Below are 21,784 nucleotides of genomic sequence, written 5' to 3'. Positions count from 1 at the left end.
AGGAGGGCTAGAGCGGCCGGTGGAAGGTTCAGCCTGACTTCCGGTATCAAGGGCAGGACTTCCGGGGCGGGCGGCCCAAGCAGAGGGAGGAGTGTCTGACAGTTGGCGCGACCCGGAGGGTGGGCAGGCGCCTCGTGGGGGTGAGGGCCCGGAGGGGCAGGTGAGATGCGGGACTGGGGCGGAGGATGCTAGGGATGGAGACACGGGGTGGCCGGGGCGGTCTAGAGTTCCAGTGCAGCTCACACTGCACCAGATAAGCGATTTCTTTTTCTGAGCCTCAGTTTCCTCTTCTGTACAATGGGGACCCGAAGCTGGCCGTAGTACCCGCGTAATGGGACGTCAGCTCGTCCACACACCTGCTGCTCTCAGCGCCCCCCGTAGTTACTCTTCCATCCATGTTAGCACTGATGGTGGGTACCCGCGCGGGAGATGGCCGGGCTAGCAGGGACCGGGCCTGTATCATTACCTTTCTGAGCTCCGGTTTCCTCTGCTTAGTGAAAACAGGTTTGTATGTTGGTCGTGTGGATTCTGATGGACGTCTTTGGCATGCCAGCAGCTCAGTGGATTGGGATTGTAGCTGAGAGTTCTAACAAAGTAGAAGGAAGCCCAAAGAAAGCCGGGGACAGGAGGGAAGATTGTTTGCCTTTTTGCTGAGTTCTGAAGTAGCGATTTAAAATAATGACTGATGCATGTTCCTCAGTTTAAAAGGAGGAATTTTACATTGGTACCCTATTGGGAAACTGCCATTGCTTGCTAGGAGAAGGAAACCTTAACTTGACATACAATAGAAATAGAACAGTCCTCTTTATTTGTGGGCAGTAAATAATGTACATGACTATTGGATTTATTTATTTATTTTTGAGGCAGAGTCTCTGTGTGTAGCTCTTTCTGTCGTAGAACTCACTACATAGACCAGGTTGGCTTTGAACTCACAGATGTCTACCTGCCTCTGCTCCTCTACCCAGTGCTCGAATTAAAGGCACGTGCCCTCATGTCAGGCTAGCTAAATAGTCTTATATATTTGGTTTCCGACTCATTAAAATACGTGCTTTATTTTTATTTATTTTTTATTCTCTTAAGCAGATTTTCATTTATTTTATGTATGAGCACACTATCACTGTCTTTAGATACACCAGAAGAGGGCATCAGATCTCATTACAGATGGTTGTGAGCCACCATATGGTTGCTGGGAATTGAACTCGGGACCTCTGGAAGAGCAGTCAGTGCTCTTAACCTCTGAGCCATCTCTCCAGCCCATGACACGTTTTATTACATTGTATGTAAAGTCAGAGGACAGCTTGGCCTGGTGGCCCTTACCTACTTAGCCATCTCTCTGCCCCCCCCACCTCAAAGAAGAGTAGAGCTCCTTGCTTTTGAAGTTTGTCCCCATTGATCCCATTGATGCACCTGTCCATGCATTTGTGTGGAGATTGGATAAACTTTTGGGAGTCAGTTTTCTCTCTCTCTCTCTCTCTCTCTCTCTCTCTCTCTCTATCTCTCGGATGCAGGTTCAGGAGACAGGACTCATGTTGCCTGACTTGAAGGCAGGCCGCTTTGAGTAGGTTATCTGTCGTTTACTTTAAAGCCCTAGCAATGGAACCCAGGCTAGGCACATGCTAGGCTCTGCCTCTGAGCAGCTTCCCAGCCCTTGGCCTTTTGAGGTAGAGTCAGTCTATCGATGGAGCAACACTGTCCTGGAACTCTGAGACTGCAAGGAACCTGCCGCTGTGGAACATCAATAGGATTGTCCATAGGTGGCTCCACCAGGACGAGTCCCAGAAAAGTAGAGCTACTTGTCTGAGGTCAGGGTTAGGAAGTGGCAAAACCAGAGCTTAGTCTAAGTTCTCTCTCCCCTGTCTTCCTACTTTTCCACCCCTTCTTTGGCTTTTTTTTTTTGAGACAAAACCTTAGGATTTAGCCTTGGCTGTCCTCACACGCACGGTGCTCTTAAAGACTGGGGTGCTAAGCCTCTAAGCAGGGTGCTTTGCATTCAAGACCTCTAAGGACACAGCATGTAGATTCTGTAAGTGGTATTTCTGGAATTGAGTTTTGAGAGTTGTCATTTTAAAAATGTTAATGTTGTCGATTTCCACTGTTCAGAAAGCCGGTGTAAGGATGGACTTGTAAAAATATTAATCTATGTGTGTCTGCTCGTGAGGTGTTGTGTGTAGCACGTGCAGGACATGCCTGCGGATGCCAAAGTTAGATGTCTTATTTACTTATTCTTTACCTTATGTGTTAAGCCAGGGTCTCTCACTGAACCCGGAGCTCACCCATTTGGGCACACAGGCTGCCACTAAACTCCAGGGATCCTCCAGTCTTCACCTCCCCAGTGCTTGGCTTTATAAAAAGTGGGTGGTGGGGATTTGAACTCGGATCTTAATGCATAGCACTGGCTGAACCATCTCCCCAGCTGGGGATATGAACTTTTAAAGAAGATGGACCCTTTGTTTCTATGAGTATGTGTATTTACCAGCCTGTGCATATTTTGCGCCACATGCATACCTGATGCACTTGGAGCCCCGGGTGTTGGATCCCCTGAGACTGGAGTCACTGTGGCTGTGTCTTGCTGTGTGGGTGCTGGGAACTCAACTGGGTCCTCTACAAGGGCAGAACATGCCGCGGAGTTACGTCTCCCACTCCCTGGAAATGGGTTTTTAAGATAGTAGAGAGGAGAGGCTTGGCACCTGGGAGGTAGAGACAGGAGAATTGTGAATTCATGGCCAGCTTGAGTAATTCAGGAGACCTAGCTTCACCACGGGACCCAACCAACCAAAATGGAGTTTAGTGGTGACTTCACGGCCCTAGGGACGACTGGTTTAGCATTAACAGAGGCCTTCCAAGGATAGGCTGGTTGTGCCTGCCTCATAGCAGTGCCTCAGTCCCCATTCATCACACATTGGACTAACCTGGGTTCAAGTCCTGGCCCTGCCCTTACTTGCTGTGTGTTCCCAGGCTCTTCACCGTTCTCTTTTTATCTTTGACTTTCTTTCCTCTTCTTGCTCATTTTCTTCCTTCCAAGATCATCATGCAGAGCCACTGAGATGTGCGCATTCCAGTTCCTGGCACAGAGTAAACACTCCTGAGGACCTGCTCCATGGGCTTCAGAATCAGAGAGAACTTGCTCTCGAATCTCAGAAAGGTCAGTTGCTACATGTGACACTTGACAAGTGACTGTTCCTTGCTGAATGGGTCATTTGTGACTTTGTAATTGATGAGAATGGGACTAATAATAGTCTTCCCTGTGAGGCTGTTGGAAGGCATCTTTGTGATGCTCCGATCTGGTGACTACTTGGTGCTTGGTGTGTGCCATGTCCTGACTGTGTCAGGTCTCTATTGTTCTGTTGTTGGTGTTAGATCCAGAGCCTGCTGTCTAGTTAAGGAGAGCTTTAAACTCTTTCTGCTCATCCTGCCTCTGCCTCCCAGGTGCTGGGACTGTGGGTATGTGCTGGTGTATACGCTGTTGGGGATTGAGCTCAGCTCTGTGTATGCTAGACAAGCACTCTACCAACTGAACTACACCTCTAGCCCTACCCACCTGCTTGACACTAGGCCTTAATGTATAGCCCAGGCCAGCCTTGAATGTATTATGTACCTTGGGGCCGTCTCTACAGTTCTTCGACCCTTTTTAAACATTGCTTATTTAAGTGAAAGTTGGTTTTCCATTTCTTTGGAGCCTGTTGGGGTCTGGTACCTTGTCTCTCTCACCCATCTCTTCCCAGTCTGTCTCTTAAACACAGCAGAGGAGTTTCTGGTTTAGGGCAGTAGACTCAGTGTCTCCTTTCCTGGAATGCTTTCTGAAGAGCCACACACCCACTTTCCCTCCCCTGGATCTCTACTTAACACTGCAGTCTTTGCGGATCAGTCTTTAACATGTGGGCTCCCAACCCCTTCCCAGGTTGCTCTTGTTCCCCACCATCCCCAGCTCCTCTGCCCTCAACCAGATCAACTAGGATCAATGGTTTTGTCTCTCTTGGTTTTTTTTTTTTTGTTTTGTTTTGTTTTTTTTTAATTTATGAGTACACTACAGCTGTCTTCAGACACACCAGAAGAGGGCATCAGATCTCATTACAGATGATTGTGAGCCACCATGTGGTTGCTGGGAATTGAACTCAGGACCTCTGGAAGAGCAGTCAGTGCCCTTAACCGCTGAGCCATCTCTTCACCCCCTCCCCCAACTTGGTATTCTTAATTATCTCCTATATTGAAGGTTCTCCGAAAGTCTGGTTTGTTTGTTTATTTGTTTTGCTGAAGACCAACCTAGCCTGGCATGTGTTAGAAATTCTGTTACTGAGCTCAGTGTCAATTAAATCTTTTGTTTGCTGCAGATCCTTATGTAGCCCAGGCTGGCCTCAAACTCTGCCTGCTTCAGTCTTCTGAATGCTGAGATTTCATACACTACTATGCCTGACTTCTGTCTTTTTTTATTTTTATTTTTTACTTAAGCCATGATTTGTTTATTTCTGGTGGTTTTCAGGGTTAGATTCTCAGGAGGAAACTTGGGGAAAACAAAGCCACAGATTTTCATACCCTTCCCAGCTTTACTGCAAAGCCCCGCCCCCTCCTTCCCTCTAGTGCAAGTTTTGTGTTCACCCAGCAACATCGGCCTCTACAGTTTTTTCCTACTTAGGAAAATGTGGGCCTTACACTGGGTCTGGTGCTTGTATCCTTTAACCCCAGCATTTGGGACTCAGAGACAGGGAAATCCCTGTGAGTTCGAGTCTAGCTTGGCCTATGTAACAAGTTCCAGGACAGCTAGGACCATATGCACACAAACAAAGAGAAAGGGCCTCACTTTGTGGCCTGGGCTGCCGGCTGCAGTGTCCTGTGGTGGGATTGCTGGGGTATGCTTCTGTGCCTGACTCGGGCAGGAAGTTGCCTTAGAGTAGTGAGTATTCCACATGCTGGGATTTTGGGGGCCACTATTCCAGCTACACCTGTGAGGAACAGAACTTGGACATTTGCCATCTGTGCTGGTACTTTTATGTCAACTTGCTGCAGGTTACTTTGGATAATTATGGAATTTTGGTTTCTTTTAAAAAACACAGAAACATTATAAGACTGTACTTTGATTTTTAATCTCAAGTGTGGGGATGTGGGGCTGCTTCGGAGCAGCTGACTTCGATTTGCTTGTGCTCTAGCAGAGGCATGGTTTTGCCAGCAGCAGATAGTTTCTGCGATTGTGTGAGGTTTGGAATTTTGGAAGCTTTTCAGAGGGTGCATAAATGTAAGGCCCCGAGAGGTGGGGTCGGTGGTGATGGTTGTTTAGGGAGGTTGTTATAGTTGGTTAGTAGCTGTTGTCAAACAAGAGACAAAAGGAAAGAAATTAGATTCAGGGATCTCTTTCTCTCCCCTCTGTCCTTGTTTTTCTTCTATCTAGTGTTAGTGGATGCAACTGGGGAAATGGGGAGTGGGGGGGAGAACCCATAAAGTAGCAAAGAACAGCTACAGCTTACCACAGGCCAGCATCCTCTGAGAAGAGGGACTATCAATTGAGAAATGCTTCCCTGAAATGGGCTTGAAGGCGTTTTCTCCATTGATGCTGATGTGGGAGGGGCCCAGCCCATTGGTCATGCTGTTATAAGGAAGCAGGCTGAGCAGCCAGTAAGCAGTGTTCCCCCATGGCCTATGCATCAGCTCCTGTCGCCAAGTTCCTGCCTGAAGTTCCTGCCCTGACTTCCCTCCAGGATGAAATAAACCCTTTTCTCTAGAAGTTGCTTCTGGTCATGGCGTTTTATTACAGCAGTGGAAATCCTAACTGGGACACCATCTCTGCGCTCTTTCCCAGGCAGAGAGCTATGATGGCAGCCCTGTCCCAGGCTTACCACAGCCTGCCAGCTGCTGCTTCAGGCTATTCTTGGTCCCTGACCCCCTAGTTCAGGAATGTTCCTCTGGCAGGCAGGCCGGCAGCACGGGAGCCTGAGGCTCTCAGGGGCGACTGATGGGCGTCCTCTCCCTTCTTTCTTCCAGGCTCCAGGAAGCAGGGTCAAGGCGAGGGAGACAATGGTCTCAGTGACTATGGGTGAGTCTGGTTTCCCTTCAAGGCCCCTTCTGCCCTTGGTACGGTTTGGGTCTAGAGAGGTAGAGGGGGAGGGTTGGTAACAGGCAGGACCAGCTGGGCACTGCTGAGGTGGGGGCGGGGCTGGAGCTTGGCTGTCTACTCTCTTCCCGAGATGGGCCTTCTGAATCAGGAGTATGGCCTGTAGAACTCGGTACGGTTCATGGGTACACACCCTGCCTGGCCTGCTAGAGCCTCAGCTTTTCTTTAAATTTTAAAGATTTGTTTATTTTTATGTGCATTGGTGTTTTGCCTGCATGTATGTCTGTGCGAGGTGCCATGTCCTCTAGAACTGGAGTTAGAGACAGTTTTGAGCTGCAATGTGGGTGCTGGGAATTGAACCCTGGTTCTCTAGAAGAGCAGCCAGTGCTCTTCACCACGAAGCCCTCACTCCAGCCCGGAGCCTCAGTTCTAGCTGTGAGATGGAGATGATAATCCTGCAAGATATGACCATGTGTGAGCTGCCTTTATGTAGCATGATGCTTGAGAGCGGGCTAAGCATACCTAGTGTCTTTTTAATACTGCTGAGTAGTATTTCACATGTTTATGGACGTCACTGTCAAGAGATTGCTTAGGGCCTGAGATCTCTAGGTAAGTGGTAGAATGTTTGCCTAGGACTCACCTGTGAGGGACTTGGGGTATGGTTCAGTCAGTATATGGTTTACGGAGGACCTGAGAAGGTGGCTCAGAGCTAGAGTAGATCCCGTACCCATCCTCAGAAGGCATGTTCCATCCTTAGCACTGCAAACGGACAGGCAAAAAGGGGTAGTGCTTTGTTCTGGGAAACATCACAGTGAACGGTCTTGAAGACTTCTGGTGTTACCTCATCCACCTGATTTTAGATACATTGTTGTGCAGTGTAACCTTTCTGAGTAGGGACTGCAACTCGGTGTTTACTTTTGGATACAAGGTATCACTCTGTACTCCAGATGCTTCACTGTGTATCCCACCCTGACCTCAAGCCCACAGCCTCAGCCTCCTGAGTGCTGGGATTGAAGACTGGCACCACCTCCTGTGGCCCAAGTGTTTCTTAGCAGCCGCTGGTTTATGGCAGTTTAATTGGTCACACATCTGCCTTTCCTCTCTAATGCATGACACGATAGTATGTGCCTGATGCAGAGGCTCTGCAGCTCCTTGAACACCGGCTTCTGTAGAGCCTTTGTAGTGAGTACACACTTGAGAGTTGGCACAATGAGGCAGGAGGATCAGGAGTTCAAGGTCATTCTTATACCTGGTGAGTTCAACTCAAGCCTAGGACACATGAGACCCAGTCTTTTTGAGACGGGGTTTCTCTGTGTAGCCCTGGCAGTCTTCAGACTTGATATGTAGATCAGGTTAGCCTCAAGCTCACAGGGATCTACCTGCTCTGCCTCCCAAGGTGTGTACTACCGAGTCAGCTAAAACCTTTTCTTTAAAAAGAAAGGAAGAAAGGAAAGATTCAAGGGCAGCAGCTGGGAGCTTGGTTAGCAGAGTTTGCCTGGAATTGCACACCTTTCCGTCCCCAGCACACAAGCTGAGCATGGTGGCAGCACACATCTAATTCCGGCACTGGGGGAAGAGGAGGCAGGTAGAAGTTCAAGATCTTCAGATACATAGCGAGTTTGAGGTCAGCCTAGGCTCTCTGTAAGACTTTGGGGGAAAAATACAGGCTGTGTGGATTCAGTCTGCCCAGTGACGTGGCTGAGGACATGGCCGTTTCAGTACTGAAACATCAGCCAGGTGGGGGCAGGCTTCTTATCTCTGCCCTGAGGGTCTAAGGCATCCCAGGTGCTAGGAACAGGACAGGACCGGCTGTGCTGAGGGCCCAGAAAGTACTGGGTAGGTGTATGGCACTATTACAAATGTCCAGATGAGGAAACTGAGGCACTGAGCATCGGCTTGCCCAAAGTCCTGAAGGCAGGAAACAGCAGAGCCAGGACTGAGCCTGGTCAAGCTTCCTGATAACGTGTGTGCTTCTTCATGAGGCTGCTCCTGGACCCGGGCTCCCCACTGCCGGGTGCTGAGAGCTATCAGACCAGGTACGTGGGATAAGGAATCAGGACGGGAGGAAGCCATAAGAAAACTAGGTCAAAGGACTAGGAACTTGGGAGCATGTGCCCTGGCATGTTAACCGTCCTCTTGGGTCCCAGTCAGGGGACTCCGTGCCTGCAGACTTACAAGTGGTCAGGGATTTTTCCTCCACTGAGCTGAGAGCTCCCAGTGCAGGGCTGGTTGTGCTGGCTTTTAATCTGTGGAAGCCACTGCTGCTGCGGTTCGCTGTGAATGACTGTCCTGTCTAACCCCAGCTACTTCCGAGTGGATCCAGTTCTTCAAGGAAGCCGGCATTCCCCCAGGACCTGCCGTTAATTACGCTGTGATGTTTGTGGATAATCGGTGAGGAGGGACGGAGCAAGCCGGGCAGGGGAGGTGGGAGCTTGCTGCACGGGGCCTCACCACCACCCCCACCCCCCCTGCAGGATCCAGAAGAGCATGCTGCTCGATCTCAATAAAGAAATCATGAATGAGCTGGGCGTGACTGTCGTTGGCGACATCATTGCCATCCTCAAGCATGCCAAGGTGGTGCACCGCCAGGTGGGTGCTCGTCTGTGCCTCTGACATCCTGGGGAAAGTGTGGGGCCGGAGGGGGCTGTTAGGCCTGGCAGCCAAGGAAGGTGCAGAGTTCAGTGGCAGGTTCGTTCGGCTCTGCTGTGTGACATTGGGCATTTGTCTGGCTTCTCTGAGCCTTGTTTTCTTTGTCTTCCCAAAATGCAGTGAGACAAACGTTAATTTTGTGTTTGTTTTCCCATCCTTCACATGTGTGTGTGTACATGTGGAGGCTGTAGTTGATACTGGGAATGATCCTCAATCATTCTACCACCTTACTCAGTGAGGCAGAGTCTCTCAGTCAAACCCAGAGGTTTCTAATATGGCTGCTGGATGCCCTGAACTCATACAGTCATGTCTAGAGGCTGGCCTGGAACTGTTCCACGTCCAGGACCCTGCAAAAAGAACTTTCTGAAGTTGAGATTGAAGCATCAACTCAGCTGTAGAGTCAATGAACAAAACATCGACTACATACTTCTTAATTTTAGACTGAGAATTCAGATGTGTATTGGATGGGTGAGTGATGGGTGTGTGTGGAGATCAGAAGACAACTTTGGGAGTCAGTTTTCTCTGTCCACCACCTGAGTCCCAAGGCTTAGTACAGGTCATCAAGTGATGTCAAGTGTCTTTCCCTGCTGAGCTATCTGTCCAGCCCACGGTGCTTCCTTTTAGCCCAGAGCAGGATAGTACAGGGTTGAGTGATGACTCAGATGTTAAGTGCTTGCTGCTCTGCAGAGGACCCATGTTCAGTTCCCAGTACCAGTGTTGGGAAGCTCACAACTGCCTGTGACTGCAGCTCCAAGAGATCCCACACCTTTGGCCTCTGCAAGCATCTACACACACACACACTCACACACACTCACACACACAGAGCTCGCTTCTCTAGGTCTCCTGTTCTGTGCTCACCCCTCTACCCTTTGTTTGCAGGACATGTGCAAAGCAGCCACTGAGTCAGTGCCCTGCAGCCCCAGCCCCCTCCAGGGGGAGCTTCGCCGCGGCGCTTCTAGTGGTGAGTTGCATCTGCTCAATTTCTTCTTTGTATCCTGTCGCTGAAAGGAATACATCTGACAGCCCATCTACCTTGTAGTTTGCAGAGGTGGAAGAAAAGCTGTTGAGGCCTCTGTAAGGGATAGAATAAGCTCTTCATATAGCTCCTTCTCACACATAATAGTAATAGTTTTTGTTTTTTTATAATTTCTTTCTCCTTCCCCCCTCCCCCCTCTTTTAAAAAAAGATTTATTTATTTTATGTATGTGAGTACACTGTAGCTGTCTTCAGACACACCAGAAGAGGGCATCAGATCCCATTACAGATGGTTGTTACCCACCATGTGGTTGTTGGGAATTGAACTCAGGACCTCTGGAAGAGCAGCCAGTGCTCTAACCCCTGAGCCATCTCTCCAGCTCTTACTATCCTCTTGCCTTAGCATCTTGCTGCTGGGATCACCACACCTGATTTTCTTTTGGTGGTGCTGGGGATGGAGCCAGAGTCTGCCCAGGCTGCTTGCGGCTGCTCCTTTGCTCTGCCTTTTTACAAAGCTACACCTCTGCCCATTATCTCTGTCCTGGTGTTTGTTTTGTTTGGAGACAGGGTTTGTCTGTGTAGCCCCAGCTGTTCTGGAATCCATTCTGTAGATTGGGCTAGCCTCAAGCTCACAGATCTGCCTGCCTCTGCCTCCTGAGTGCTGGGATCAAGGGCATGCACCACCAGTGCCCTGCTTGCTTTGCTTTCTACTGTAGTGTTAAATCATGAGTAAAAACAATGTGGGGAGGAAAGGATTTATTCAGCCTGATCAGGGCCTTGAGGCAGAGGCCTTGGAGCAGGCTGCTCTTTGGCTTTCCCTTCACCTTCAGCTACCTTTTCTCTTCTTTTTCCTTCTTGAAATAGGGTCTCACTGTGTAGCCCTAGGGAGTCTTAAACTCTTTCCAGGTATGGTGTCCCTCCCAGGACCAAGCACCTGCCAGGAATGGGGCTGCTCACAGTGGGATGGGCTCTCCTGCCTCAGTTATCAAGCAAGAATGAGACGGAGGCATTTTCCCCAATATCCTCTATGTCTCTGGCTTGTGTAAAGATGACAGAAAACTAACCACACTTTAGGAAACTGTTATGTACATTGATTTATTCTGTGTGTGGATGTCTGGGGAGTCCTCATGTGCCATGGCACAATGTTGGCTAAATGACAGTGTAGAAGCCAGCTCTCTGCTCTCACCACGTGGTCCTGGGGATCAGGACCTTTGCCCAGCTGCCTGTCTTTCCTCACTGAGCTCTCTCAGTGGCCCCCATGTGTCCTTTGTAAGGACATCATGTTTATTATATGCCTTTGGGTGATTTGCTGGAGCACAGCATGGCCTTTCCATGGAGTGCAGAGCCAGCCTTAGCATGGCGCCTGCATCATTAAGGCTGCACAGTCACCAAGCCAAACAGAAGAAACCAAGTTTACATTTCTAGCAGTAAGTAGACCGTGGAAGGACACTCGGAGGAGCTGACACCAAAAGGCCACAGGATCTCCTTGACGTCAGCTGGGAACAGGTGTTGGGTGATGGGGAGGAGCCTGTGAGCAACTACAGACACCATGTGTGGATGTGGGGTTGTAATGGGTTGTAGTCAGAAGATGAGTCTGCACACACACTCCTGAGAGGCCTGGGCAACAGAGCGAGACCTTCCCTTAAAGACAGGGCTGGGATGGAGCTCAGTTAGTGCAGCCCTGTGATACCCACCTCTAACAGCACTCAGAAAGTGGTCAGCAGAGGACTAGAAGTTCGCAGTAGAACACTGGGGAGATGGCCCAGTAGTAAGAACACTTCCTGCTCTTCCCAAGGATCTGAGTTGAATTCCCAGCACCCATATCAAGTAGTGCACAACTGCCTGTAACTCCAGCTCAGGGGATCTGACACTCTCTTTGAGCCCCCGAAGGCCCCTGTATGCAAGTGGTTTATACAGACACACACACATACACACACACTTACACACCCTAAATAAAAATAAATACATCTGTCAAAAAAAAAAAAAAAAAATCGAAGTAATGTTTGAAACTACCCAGGAATACATGAGATCCTGTTTCACAAAGTAGGGGACATAGAAGGGGCCTGGTGAGATTGCCCGGTGAGCAAACAAAGGCTCTTGCTGTGGTAACCTTGCAACCTGAGTTTTCTAGGACCCATGGGAGTTAAAAGGAAAGAACTGGCTCGGAAAATGTGTCTTCTGACCTTCACATGTGTCCTGTGGCACAGAGCACCCCCCCCCACACACAATAAAATTTAGGGAGAAGCTGACCCCTTTAATCCCAGCACCCAGGAGGAGGAGGCAGGCAGATCTCATGACTTCCTAGCTCTCGGGTAACAACACATAGGCTCTTTACTTAATATGGAAGCTTCAGACATTATCTTGTTTCTTTTCTTTCTTTCTTTTTTAATGTAGACTAGAGTTTATTCAGTGTATGGGAGGGGAGTTGAGAACTTACTTGTTTTAAACTAGCTCTTATAACTTAAAATAAACCATTTATATTCATCTAAGTTCTGCCACGTGACCTGTGCTTCAGAGTTCCTATCTGCCCAGAAGTCCCGCCTATTCTCTCCTGATTTGCTATAGGTCATTCAGCTCTTGATTGAACCAATCAGAAGGGTTCCTAAAAACAGCAGTAGAGGACAGGCCCCCAGCATTAGGACCTCTGAAGTCTGTGCTCTTGTGCCACTGACCAAAGTGAAGTCACAGGGCTGAACTTTGAGCCAGTACTTGCGGGGCACACCCAAAGGTGTTGATGAAGGAGGCTGTAGGAAATCGGGCTGCATTTCTCTAATAAGCACATGACACAAATATAGAGAAGGGTTTGATCATAATGGCTTTGCAGGCTGGGGTGTGACTAAACTCTATAGCGTATGCTTAGCCTGTGTTCTAGCCTCAGCACTGACTCATTTAAGGCTCTGCTGAGTAGCATTTAGTGTAGGATAGCTGATAGCCAGCATCCGAAAGCAGAGACAAGCATGTCTTTCCAGAATCCCCTCCCCCTTTCCACTCACCGTCTCCTTTTAGGGTACCCACAGCCCTGGTTGCCAATAGCATAGATGAGCTTTGCCAGTCTTACAAGTGCCCACTGATAACATTGTAATATCCTCTGGATGCCTTTTTCTTCCCCTCCCTCCTTCCCTTCTTCCCTTCCCACCCTCCCTCCCTCCCCTCTTCGCTAGACAAGGACTCACTATATACCATGACTAGCCTAGAACTCATGTAGGCCATTCTAGCCCTGAATTTACAGAGTTCCTTCTCCCTCTGCCTCCCGAGTACCTGGATTAAAGGTGTGTTATGCCATGCCCAGCCTAAATGCCTCTTAACAATTTCAAGTAACTTTGAAAAATGAAACCAAAGCTATACATGGTGGCTTATGTATATAATGCCAACACTCTGGAGACAGAAGCAGGGGGTTTGCTGAGTTAGCCAGCCTGGGTTAAAAAGAACATCCTGTCAAGCAGTCATAGTTCTGTAGAACAGAGTGTGTTGTGGGTCCCGGTGGTCTGGAATGTCAGAGGAGTTCTCTGAGGAGTCAGACGTGGTAAGCTGGTTCCCAGAAAGATGAAGCTGCCTTCCGATTCCTGAGCATACCCATCCTGAGGACACAGCAGCCCCTGGGCCACAGCAACTGTCCTTCAGTCAGGCCCCTGCTTGCCTTTCCCACCCTGGGCCTGCACTGTTGGGTTGAGAACTAAGCTTCCAGAATCCTCTTTACTGCCATTTCCCAGACCCCTCTCTAGGGTACCCAGCACAACTGGACTTCCTTCCTCCCACAGCCGCTTCTCGAATGATCGCCAACAGCCTGAACCATGACTCTCCACCCCACACTCCCTCAAGGCGGTCAGACAACAGCACCTCCAAGATCTCTGTCACCGTGTCCAACAAGATGGCAGCGAAGAGTGCCAAGGCTGCCGGTGAGGGCACTTGGGCAAGTGTTGGGCAGAGCTGCGGGGGAATATGGGTGAGCAGAGGGTGTATGTGTGCATGCACACACACACACACACACACACACACGTTGCTTCTAAATGTGGCAGAGTCCTTCAGAGACCACTAGAAAGTCATTGATCTCTGAATTTGATCAAGTCTTTTATTTTCTAAATTATGTGTCTGTATATAGGTGTGTGCATGTGTGTGCATGTGTGTCTGGAGGCCTGAAGAGTGGGATTCCCTGAGCTGTCTGATGGGTGCTGGGAGCTGAGCTTGGATCCTCTGCGAACGCAGTCCTTGGTCTTAAGTACCGAGCCATTCTGCAGCCTGTGGTACTGTTTGCAGAGGGCAATGCTGGTGTCTTGGTATCAGAGACCTGTTTGTCCCCACTTCTTGCGATTGTTGTGTATCCAAGGGTGACTCTGATCCCTGCCTATCTTGTGCATATTCAGGTCACCCTCATGGACCATCATACTCTGTTTCTGCAGTCCTAGGGCTATTGAACCCTGTGCCTGTGCGTGCTGGGCAAGAACTCTGCCAACTGCCCACGCCCCAGCCCTCATCACTTCCTCTTGCCTGCTGTCTTCAGCCTGCAGCTCGCTTCTGCTTGAGTGTTTTGATGATCTTCTGCCCAGCACTTAAAGCTGGGGGTGGGACTCAGCTTTCCTGTTCTCTGTTCAACCCATTCCCAATTTCTGGTTTCTTAAGGCACCCATGGAAACTGAAGCTGGGGCCTGGGGGAGGACTTGGAGTCTGGTTGCACAGCAGTCCTCTCACAGGATATCTGCTTTATCTCTGCCTTGTGTGTGCTTGTGGGGGCGCCTTCCACTGGAAGGTGAAGTCGGCTGCTGAGTGCAGTGGCTCACACCTGTGATACCCGCACTTGGGAGGCTGAGGCAAGACAATTGTGAGTTTGCACCTAGCTGGGGCTGCAAGCATGAGCCTGTCTCATAAAAATAAAAAGACTCTGGGACTAGACTGTAGTTCAGTGGTTCGAGTACTCGCCTAGCATGCACTAACATCTATAAACATAGAAGTATTTAAATGTAAAAAGCTAGGCAGGCTGGCACACACTATTCAGAAAGCAGAGGGGGATCATTCAGAATTCAAGGTTGGCTTAGTTTATATAGAGAGTTACAGCAAACCAAAAAGAGAAGCAAAGTTACGGTTTCTAGAGAGCTGAAATGACAGTGCCCCTGAGATGAGAGGCTGGCACACCTACCTCTGACACGCTGAAGGGACCTTTATTTCAGCTGAAGTACAAAGCAGGTGTAGTGGATGACATGTTTTATGTTTAAGGTATGGATGTTTTATCTGCGTGAATGTCTGTGTATCATGAATGCTTGGTGCCAGCAACACCACAGAAAGTACCTGATTCCTTGGGACAGGGCTTACAGATGGTTGTGAGCTGCCATGTGGGTGGTGGGAATTGAACCCAGATCCTCTGGAGGTCCCCTATAACCACTGAGCCATCTCTCCAGCCTCAATGCATGTATTTTAAAGTATCATTTAACACTGTGTCAGGTCAAACCAGTAAGTATGGCGCTTGGTCACTGGTTAAACCGTGAAAGTACAAAACAAGAAGTGCGGTATCTATCACTCTAAAGACAGCCGTCGGGGTTCGAGGGCCCGCCCACCCCATGGGTTCCAGACTTTAGCCATTCAAGCAGGGTGTGGCAACCTGGGAGAGTCTGGGAAGTCACCGCTGCTTTCACATCCCAAGCACATCCTGTGGATTAGTCATGCCAGATGACTAATGTCCTCAGTGGCTCAGTCTGGTGGTGGGGCAGCTGGGCATGGGGTGCATGCTCATAAGTCTAGCCCTCTAGGGGCCGAAGCCGGAAGTTTGTGAGTTGAGACTAGCCTGGGCTACATAGTGAGACCTTGTCTCAGAATTGAGGACAGAAACAGGTAAACTGTCCTGACCACTGGAGTCTTTCACCCCAAGCTCAGAACATCCTTCCCTGAGGGAACTGACCTCCTGTCTCCTTACCAGCTCTGGCCCACAGGGAAGAGGAGAGCCTGGTTGTTCCCACCAAGCGGCGGAGGGTCACAGCTGAGATGGAGGGAAAGTACATCATCCACATGCCCAAGGGGACCACTCCCCGCACCCGAAAGATCCTGGAGCAGCAGCAGGCAGCAAAAGGTACCGACTATGTGGGTTGCAGATGGGAATCTTTTAGCTTGTTGCCTGAGCTGCTGACACGACCACAGAGCGAGAGAGCCCTCACCTACTCTGTGATCATTCAGTTCATGAAGCTGGCGCATGTCCTCCTTTGTCTCTGGAGGGCAGGGACAAAAGGACAGTCATGGCTGGCATTGAAAGACAAGGGTGCCAGATCCTCTGAAGCATTCACAAGTGATACTGAGTTGTCATGTGGTTGCTAGGGACCGAACCTGCAAGAGCAGTAAGTACTCTTCAAAGCCCTCATCTCCCTACACCTAATTATTAGAAGATAGTTTGATATCATGTCTATTAAGCCAAATGGCAGTATTAAAGTTTCTATTAGGACCTACAACCTCTGAAGCTGCAGACGTTTGACCAGGTTTACCTTAGCAGGCATGTATTCCTCCTGTGGAGCTGGCCTTAAATCTAAGGAGCTGGCTGTTGGTTCACCTCGTGGCCTTCATGCCACGGTTACACCAGTGAGCACATGTTGCCTGGCAGGTTGTACTCTAGTGTTCAGGTTCACTGCTGGTCCCCAGCAGCCTGCAGAGTGCCTTTCAACACTGAAGCCAGCCATCACTTGTTTCCAGTCCATTCCAGCTTGCTTTTCTCTGGGTCCTATCACCAGAGTATGCTGTGCCTGGATCAGTAGGGTCACTTATCTAGTGTAGGCTGTTCTTGAACTCATTCTGTTGACCAGGTCGGCCACTGACTTACAGAGATCTAGCTGGCTCCGCCTTCGAAGTGCTGATAGAAGGTGTGTGCCACCACGTCTGGGCTGGTGGCTTATTCTCTTTTAATGATTTTCCATAGTGTTTTGGGCTTATCTTTCAGTGAAAACTATATTAGTGATAGAGGGTTTTCTTTCCTTTGGTTGAGGCAGGGTTTTCCAGTGTAGCCCCGGCTGTAGTCCTGAGACTCCCTCTGTAGGCCAAGCTGGTCTTGAACTCAGATCCGTTGCCTCTGGCTCCCGAGGCCTGGGATCGACAGTGTGTGCCACCTCCACCTGGCTGAAATGTATGTCTTATTTTATTTTGTAGAGAACTCATCCTGGTTCATCACATCCTGCCAAATGCCCTCAGCTGCAGCGTGAAAGGCGCAGGTGCAGGTTTAGAACCATGCAAAAGCTGGCTCTGATAGTACCCAGCTGCCATGCTAGCCTCAGGAACATAGTGAGTTCACAGCTAGCCTAGGCTATGTGAGGCCCAATTTAAAAAAGAAGCAGCTTCCCTTCCACATCAAGAGAGGCACGACCAGTTTCAGGGATCTGTTCTCATTGTTTTAGTTAGGTTTCTACTGCCAGAATGAAACACCATAATCCAAAGCCGAGTTGGGGAGGACAGGGTTTATTTGATTTACACCTCCACGTCCCTGTTCATCATTAGAGGAAATCAGGACAGGAACTCAAGGAGGGCGGGAATCTGAAGGCAGGAGCAGCTGGTACAGAGGCCATGGAGGAATACTGCTTACTAACTTGCTCCCCATGGCTTGCTCAGCCTGTCCTCTTTTTCTTTTTTTTAAAGGTTTATTTATTACATATGAGTACACTGTAGCTGTCTTCAGACACACCAGAAGAGGGCATCAGATCTCATTACAGATGATTGTGAGCCACCATGTGGTTGCTGGGAATTGAACTCAGGACCTCTGGAAGAGCAGTCAGTGCTCTTAACCACTGAGCCATCTCTCCAGCCCTCTCAGCCCAGATCCCCCAGCCTGGTGTTCGTGGTCCCTACTCCATCAATCACTAAGAATTATTAAGAAAATGATTATTAAGGTTTTAGAATAATAAACACGAAAAGCTAGGCAGTAGTGGCACACACCTTTCATCCTGGGACTTAGGAAGCAGAGGCAGGTGGATCTCTGAGTTCGAGGCCAGCCTGGTTTACAGAGTGAGTTTCACGATAGTCAAGAGAAACTACACAGAGAAAGCCTGTCTTGAAAAACCAAAAAATAAAATAAATCATTAAGAAAATGCCTATGGCTCTTCTATGACCCCTGTTACGGTGGCATTCTCTTAACTGAAGCTCCCTCCTCTTCCTCTTAGATGACTGGCTTATGTTGAGTTGACATGAAGCTAGCCTGCACATTGATCTTTCCCAGACTTGACGTTCACCGTGTGTTTGTATGAAGACCAGCACTAATAGCTTAGGTGCAAAGGCTGCGCCAAGCATGGTGTTCCTGCCAGGACAGTCCTCACTGGCATGTGGGCTGGCAGTGTTCCTCCGTGACACTGTGTGGTCAGCCTAGACAAGACCCCATGAGACCACCAGGCAGGTGCCGCTTCATGCTGTCACTTCCTTCCCAGGTCTCCATAGAACATCTGTGTTTGACCGCCTTGGTGCTGAGGCCAAAGCAGACACGACCACAGGGACTAAGGTGAGTGTGGCTGGTCTCGTCCTTCTCCCACAGCAGCTCCTGTCTCCAACCTCCAGCTTAGGGTACTCCATCCACATTCCAGCCAGCTGAATGTACTTCACGATCCACCTCCCTGCCATGCTGTGTGTGGTCAGAGCTCACTCTAACTGGCTGTGTGGCCTTGTCATTTTAGCGTTCTGTTCCTTGTGTAGTGCCAGTTCATAGGGTGACTGTGGGATGTCGGAAGGGGGCGGAGCATGGGGGCATGGTGAGCCTGGTAGACAACTGTGACTTCCATCGAGTCCCATGCTCACCAGGGTGGAGTCACCTATGTGCCTATCTCTCACCTCCCAGAATCTTACCATGATGGTGATGTAACACTTAGGGTTAGAGGACTGGAGGTCCAGCCGTGTGAATGCCCAAAGGGTGTGGCTATTACTTCTGCCTCTGGGTCCCAGTGCATGCTTTGTTCTTAGCTGTCTTTTGGAGGGCCTGACTTCAGAGTGGCTCTCAGCAGCAATCCCTGGCATCTCTGAGAAGACATGGATTGTCCCTGATTTGGTCTTTCCTGACTCCTGTCCTCTAGCCTGCGTGCTGGTAGTGGTGGCCCACATCTATCATCCTAGCACTCAGGAGATGAGGCAGGAGGATCTCAAGTTTGAGACCAGCCTATGCTATGTAACAATCCCTGCCTCAAAAGTAAAGGAAAAGAAATCCATGAAGACATGCTCTCCTCAGAGCTCAGCTGACTGCTGAGCTTAGAGAATTAGTGCAGTTATTTCTGATGTCGCCTCCTGTGCTATGATTCCAGAAGGGCGTGGCCGGGGCCGACCTGACCATCATGGTTTTCCCTAACACTGTTCATCCTAGGCTGAGGTACAGGACTGAGAATAGGGTCTGAGGCTCATGGCCAAGGAAGGGGCTGGGATGGGGCTCAGTGGTAGAGCACTTCCCAGCTATGTATAGGGCCATGGATTCTCTCTGAGACATGAGAAAATAAACAGCTAAAATGACCTGGGGACTGGGCTGGAGAGATGGCTCACTGGTTAAGAGCACTGGCTGCTCTTCCAGAGGTCCTGAGTTCAATTCCCAGCAACCACATGGTGGCTCACAACCATCTGTAATGAGCTCTCCTCTGGTGTGTCTGAAGACAGCTACAGTGTACTCACCTACATAAAATAAATAAGTCTTCAAAGAAAAAAAAGAAGAAAAAGACCCGGGGATCTCCCAATGCACTCCTGCCTCCGTCCTCATGGAGCCACTGTTGTTCAGCTTTCAGGACTCCCATGGTTCGTGATTTTTCCTAAAGAACCTTCCTAAAGAACCCTTGGCATAGTCAGGTGTTCCTTTTGGTGCCCTAGCCTCTGGTCCCCTTCATGAGTGCTGTCACCATTACGTAGGATGTCAGAGGCCAGCCCAGAGCAGGTAGCATGCTGAGTGAGTGAATGAGCACTGTCTTTTCTCTGCCCTCTACAGCCCACAGGAGTTTTCAGCCGCTTAGGGGCCACTCCAGAGGTGGATGAGGATCTGGCCTGGGACAGTGACAATGACAGCAGCAGTAGCTCTGTCCTGCAGTATGCTGGGGTCCTAAAAAAACTTGGACGAGGCCCAGCCAAGGCCAGTCCCCAGCCAGCACTGACTGTCAAAGCCAAGGCCACAAGCTCTGCAACTACAACCGCTACCACTCCAAAGCTTCGGCGCCTGGCACTTCCCACTCGCCCTGGGCCAGAGAAGAAGCCAGATTCCCTTCCCAAAGTCAGCATCCTTCAGAGACTGGGAAAAGCTGCTGTTGTGTCCGAGGCACAGGACAGCCAGGTCACAAGCACCAAGAGTAAGTCTTCAGCTGAGGTCAAGTTCGCCATTAAGAGGACTCTGGTAGGGCCCCAGGGGAGCAGCTCCAGCGAGAGCCTTGGTGCCCAGATGGATCACGCAGGCACTGTGAGCGTATTCAAAAGACTGGGCCGAAGGACTTTCTAGCCACACGCAGGGTGGGGTGCAGCATGGAATGGCAGGCTGGCTCCTGCTCTCATCCCTTCCAGCCTTTCTTGAGGGCTCACCTGCTCTCCCTCTGAGCTCTAGATGGCACAAGGCTTGGCTCTCTCTTTATGCTGGTTCCAAGCACTTGGGGACACAGGCATTTTTCCTGGTCTTGATGTTCCTGTGACCTGACCTTGCTCTGGGACTTTCCCTTCTTCCCTGCCCTCTGTCCTCTGTGCAGTAACTGTGGCCTTGGCGTAGTCCCCTTTTCTACCTCTTCCCAAAGCCAAAGGCCCTGTTTCTCTCATTCAGTCTACCCGGATAGCAGCATCTGCTGCCTTAGGCCCTCCTCTTGTGACTGCCCACCACAAAGTGTCACCTGGAGGGTCTCCTTTTGGCCCACCCTGTGCCTTCCCTCCCTCTTCTACCCCTTCCCCGCCTGCTGTGCTGTCTCTCTCCCTCTCTTCACCCTTTTCATTTCTCTTCTGTTTTCTGTCCCTGTGGCAAGGCCCGACCGTCCGCTGCATCGTGCCCGACCCTCCTGCACCTCTGGCCTCCCAGCGGCCCCCTCGTCGGCGGTGGCGACGAACCTGTAAAGACTGTTAGATACCTTCCATTCCCAGGCTGGAGGGACTCCCCTGGACCCTGGCCTGCAGCTGGGGCACCTCCCTTTCCCTACCCTGGCCGTCTTTTTCTTTGATGGGTGGTGGGCAGCAGACATTGGGTGGGTGCTGAGGGAAGGTGACTGCTGTTTTAATATATTTTTGTGACTTTCAGACTGTTTGCTTCCTCCCCTCCTTTAGTGGGAGTCACGGGGCTGTTGTTCACACCAACATGGGGGTGGGTAGGCACTAGTGAGCCTCGGCACCTGAGCTGAAGGGATGGCGGCGACATCCTTCGCTGCAGCCATCTCCTCCCTACAGACTGCAGTGTCTGTCACTATGGCTTTCCCATCAGTGTCACCTCCTGCCACTTTGCCTGTTGGTAGCTTGCTTTTATTTTGAGACAGGATCTCACTATGTAGCCCTAGCTTCCCTAGAACTTGCTATGTAGATCAGGCTGGCCTCAAGCTCTCAAGAGACCTGCTTGCCTCTGCCGCTAAGCTCCCAAGTGCTGGGCTTAGAGGCTTTCTCACATACCCAGCTGCTTTCTTTCTTTTTTCACTTCTTCTTTTTGAAACCGAAGGTAGCTCAGATTTGCTATATAGTTGAGGAAGACTTGGAACATCTCTCTTTACAAATAAATTTATTTTGTGTGTATAAATAGTTTGCTTCTGTGTATGTATTAGGCATCTAAGTGATGCCCATGAGACTTGGAAGAAGATGTTGGATACCCTGAGACTGAAGTTAAGGATAGTTGTGAGCCCCTTTGTAGGCTCTGGGAACCAAACTTAAGTCCCCTGTTAGCAACAAGTGCTCTTAAACACTGAGCCCATGCTTTGAGTTTCCAATCCTCTAATTATTCCATGAGGTTTCTGACATTAGAGGCCTGTGCTACAATGTCAGGGTTTTATGTATGCAGGAGACTAGGTCCAGGCCTTATGTGAACATTCTATTAGCTTCCATCAGCACCCCCTTCCCCCAGACAGTGTGTTACTATATAGCATGTTGACCTCAAACTCAAGATTCCCTTGCTTCTTCCTCTGGAATATTGCATTATGGGTGTGAGCCCGCAACTGATAGCTCCTTAGATGTCGTGAGATTGTATTGCCC

General features: G+C 49.8%; 1 protein-coding gene across 2 annotated transcripts; it reads left to right on the top strand.

Moving 5' to 3' along the window:
• The first annotated feature begins 73 nt into the window (after positions 1–73).
• Positions 74–21,333, top strand: LOC308413918 (uncharacterized protein C19orf47 homolog). Of its 2 annotated transcripts, XM_080909062.1 has the most exons (11): positions 74–160; positions 3,023–3,142; positions 5,971–6,022; positions 8,344–8,431; positions 8,515–8,629; positions 9,569–9,650; positions 13,423–13,560; positions 15,570–15,719; positions 18,046–18,116; positions 19,572–19,926; positions 20,581–21,333. In XM_080909062.1, the coding sequence occupies exons 2-11, from the start codon at positions 3,098–3,100 to the stop codon at positions 20,676–20,678; spliced, it is 1,194 nt and encodes a 397-aa protein (XP_080765188.1). In that variant the 5' UTR covers positions 74–160; positions 3,023–3,097; the 3' UTR covers positions 20,679–21,333. The 2 variants fall into 2 exon arrangements, with proteins under 2 accessions (XP_080765188.1, XP_080765187.1); XM_080909061.1 differs by lacking the exon at positions 20,581–21,333 and having other exon boundaries at positions 19,572–20,557.
• The last annotated feature ends 451 nt before the right edge of the window (positions 21,334–21,784 follow it).

This window comes from Micromys minutus, assembly GCF_963924665.1.
Source record: "Micromys minutus genome assembly, chromosome: 32".
NCBI classification, from domain to species: domain Eukaryota; kingdom Metazoa; phylum Chordata; class Mammalia; order Rodentia; family Muridae; genus Micromys; species Micromys minutus.
The sequence above is the reverse complement of the archived record's forward strand: the minus strand, read 5'-3'. Positions and strand labels throughout refer to the sequence as shown.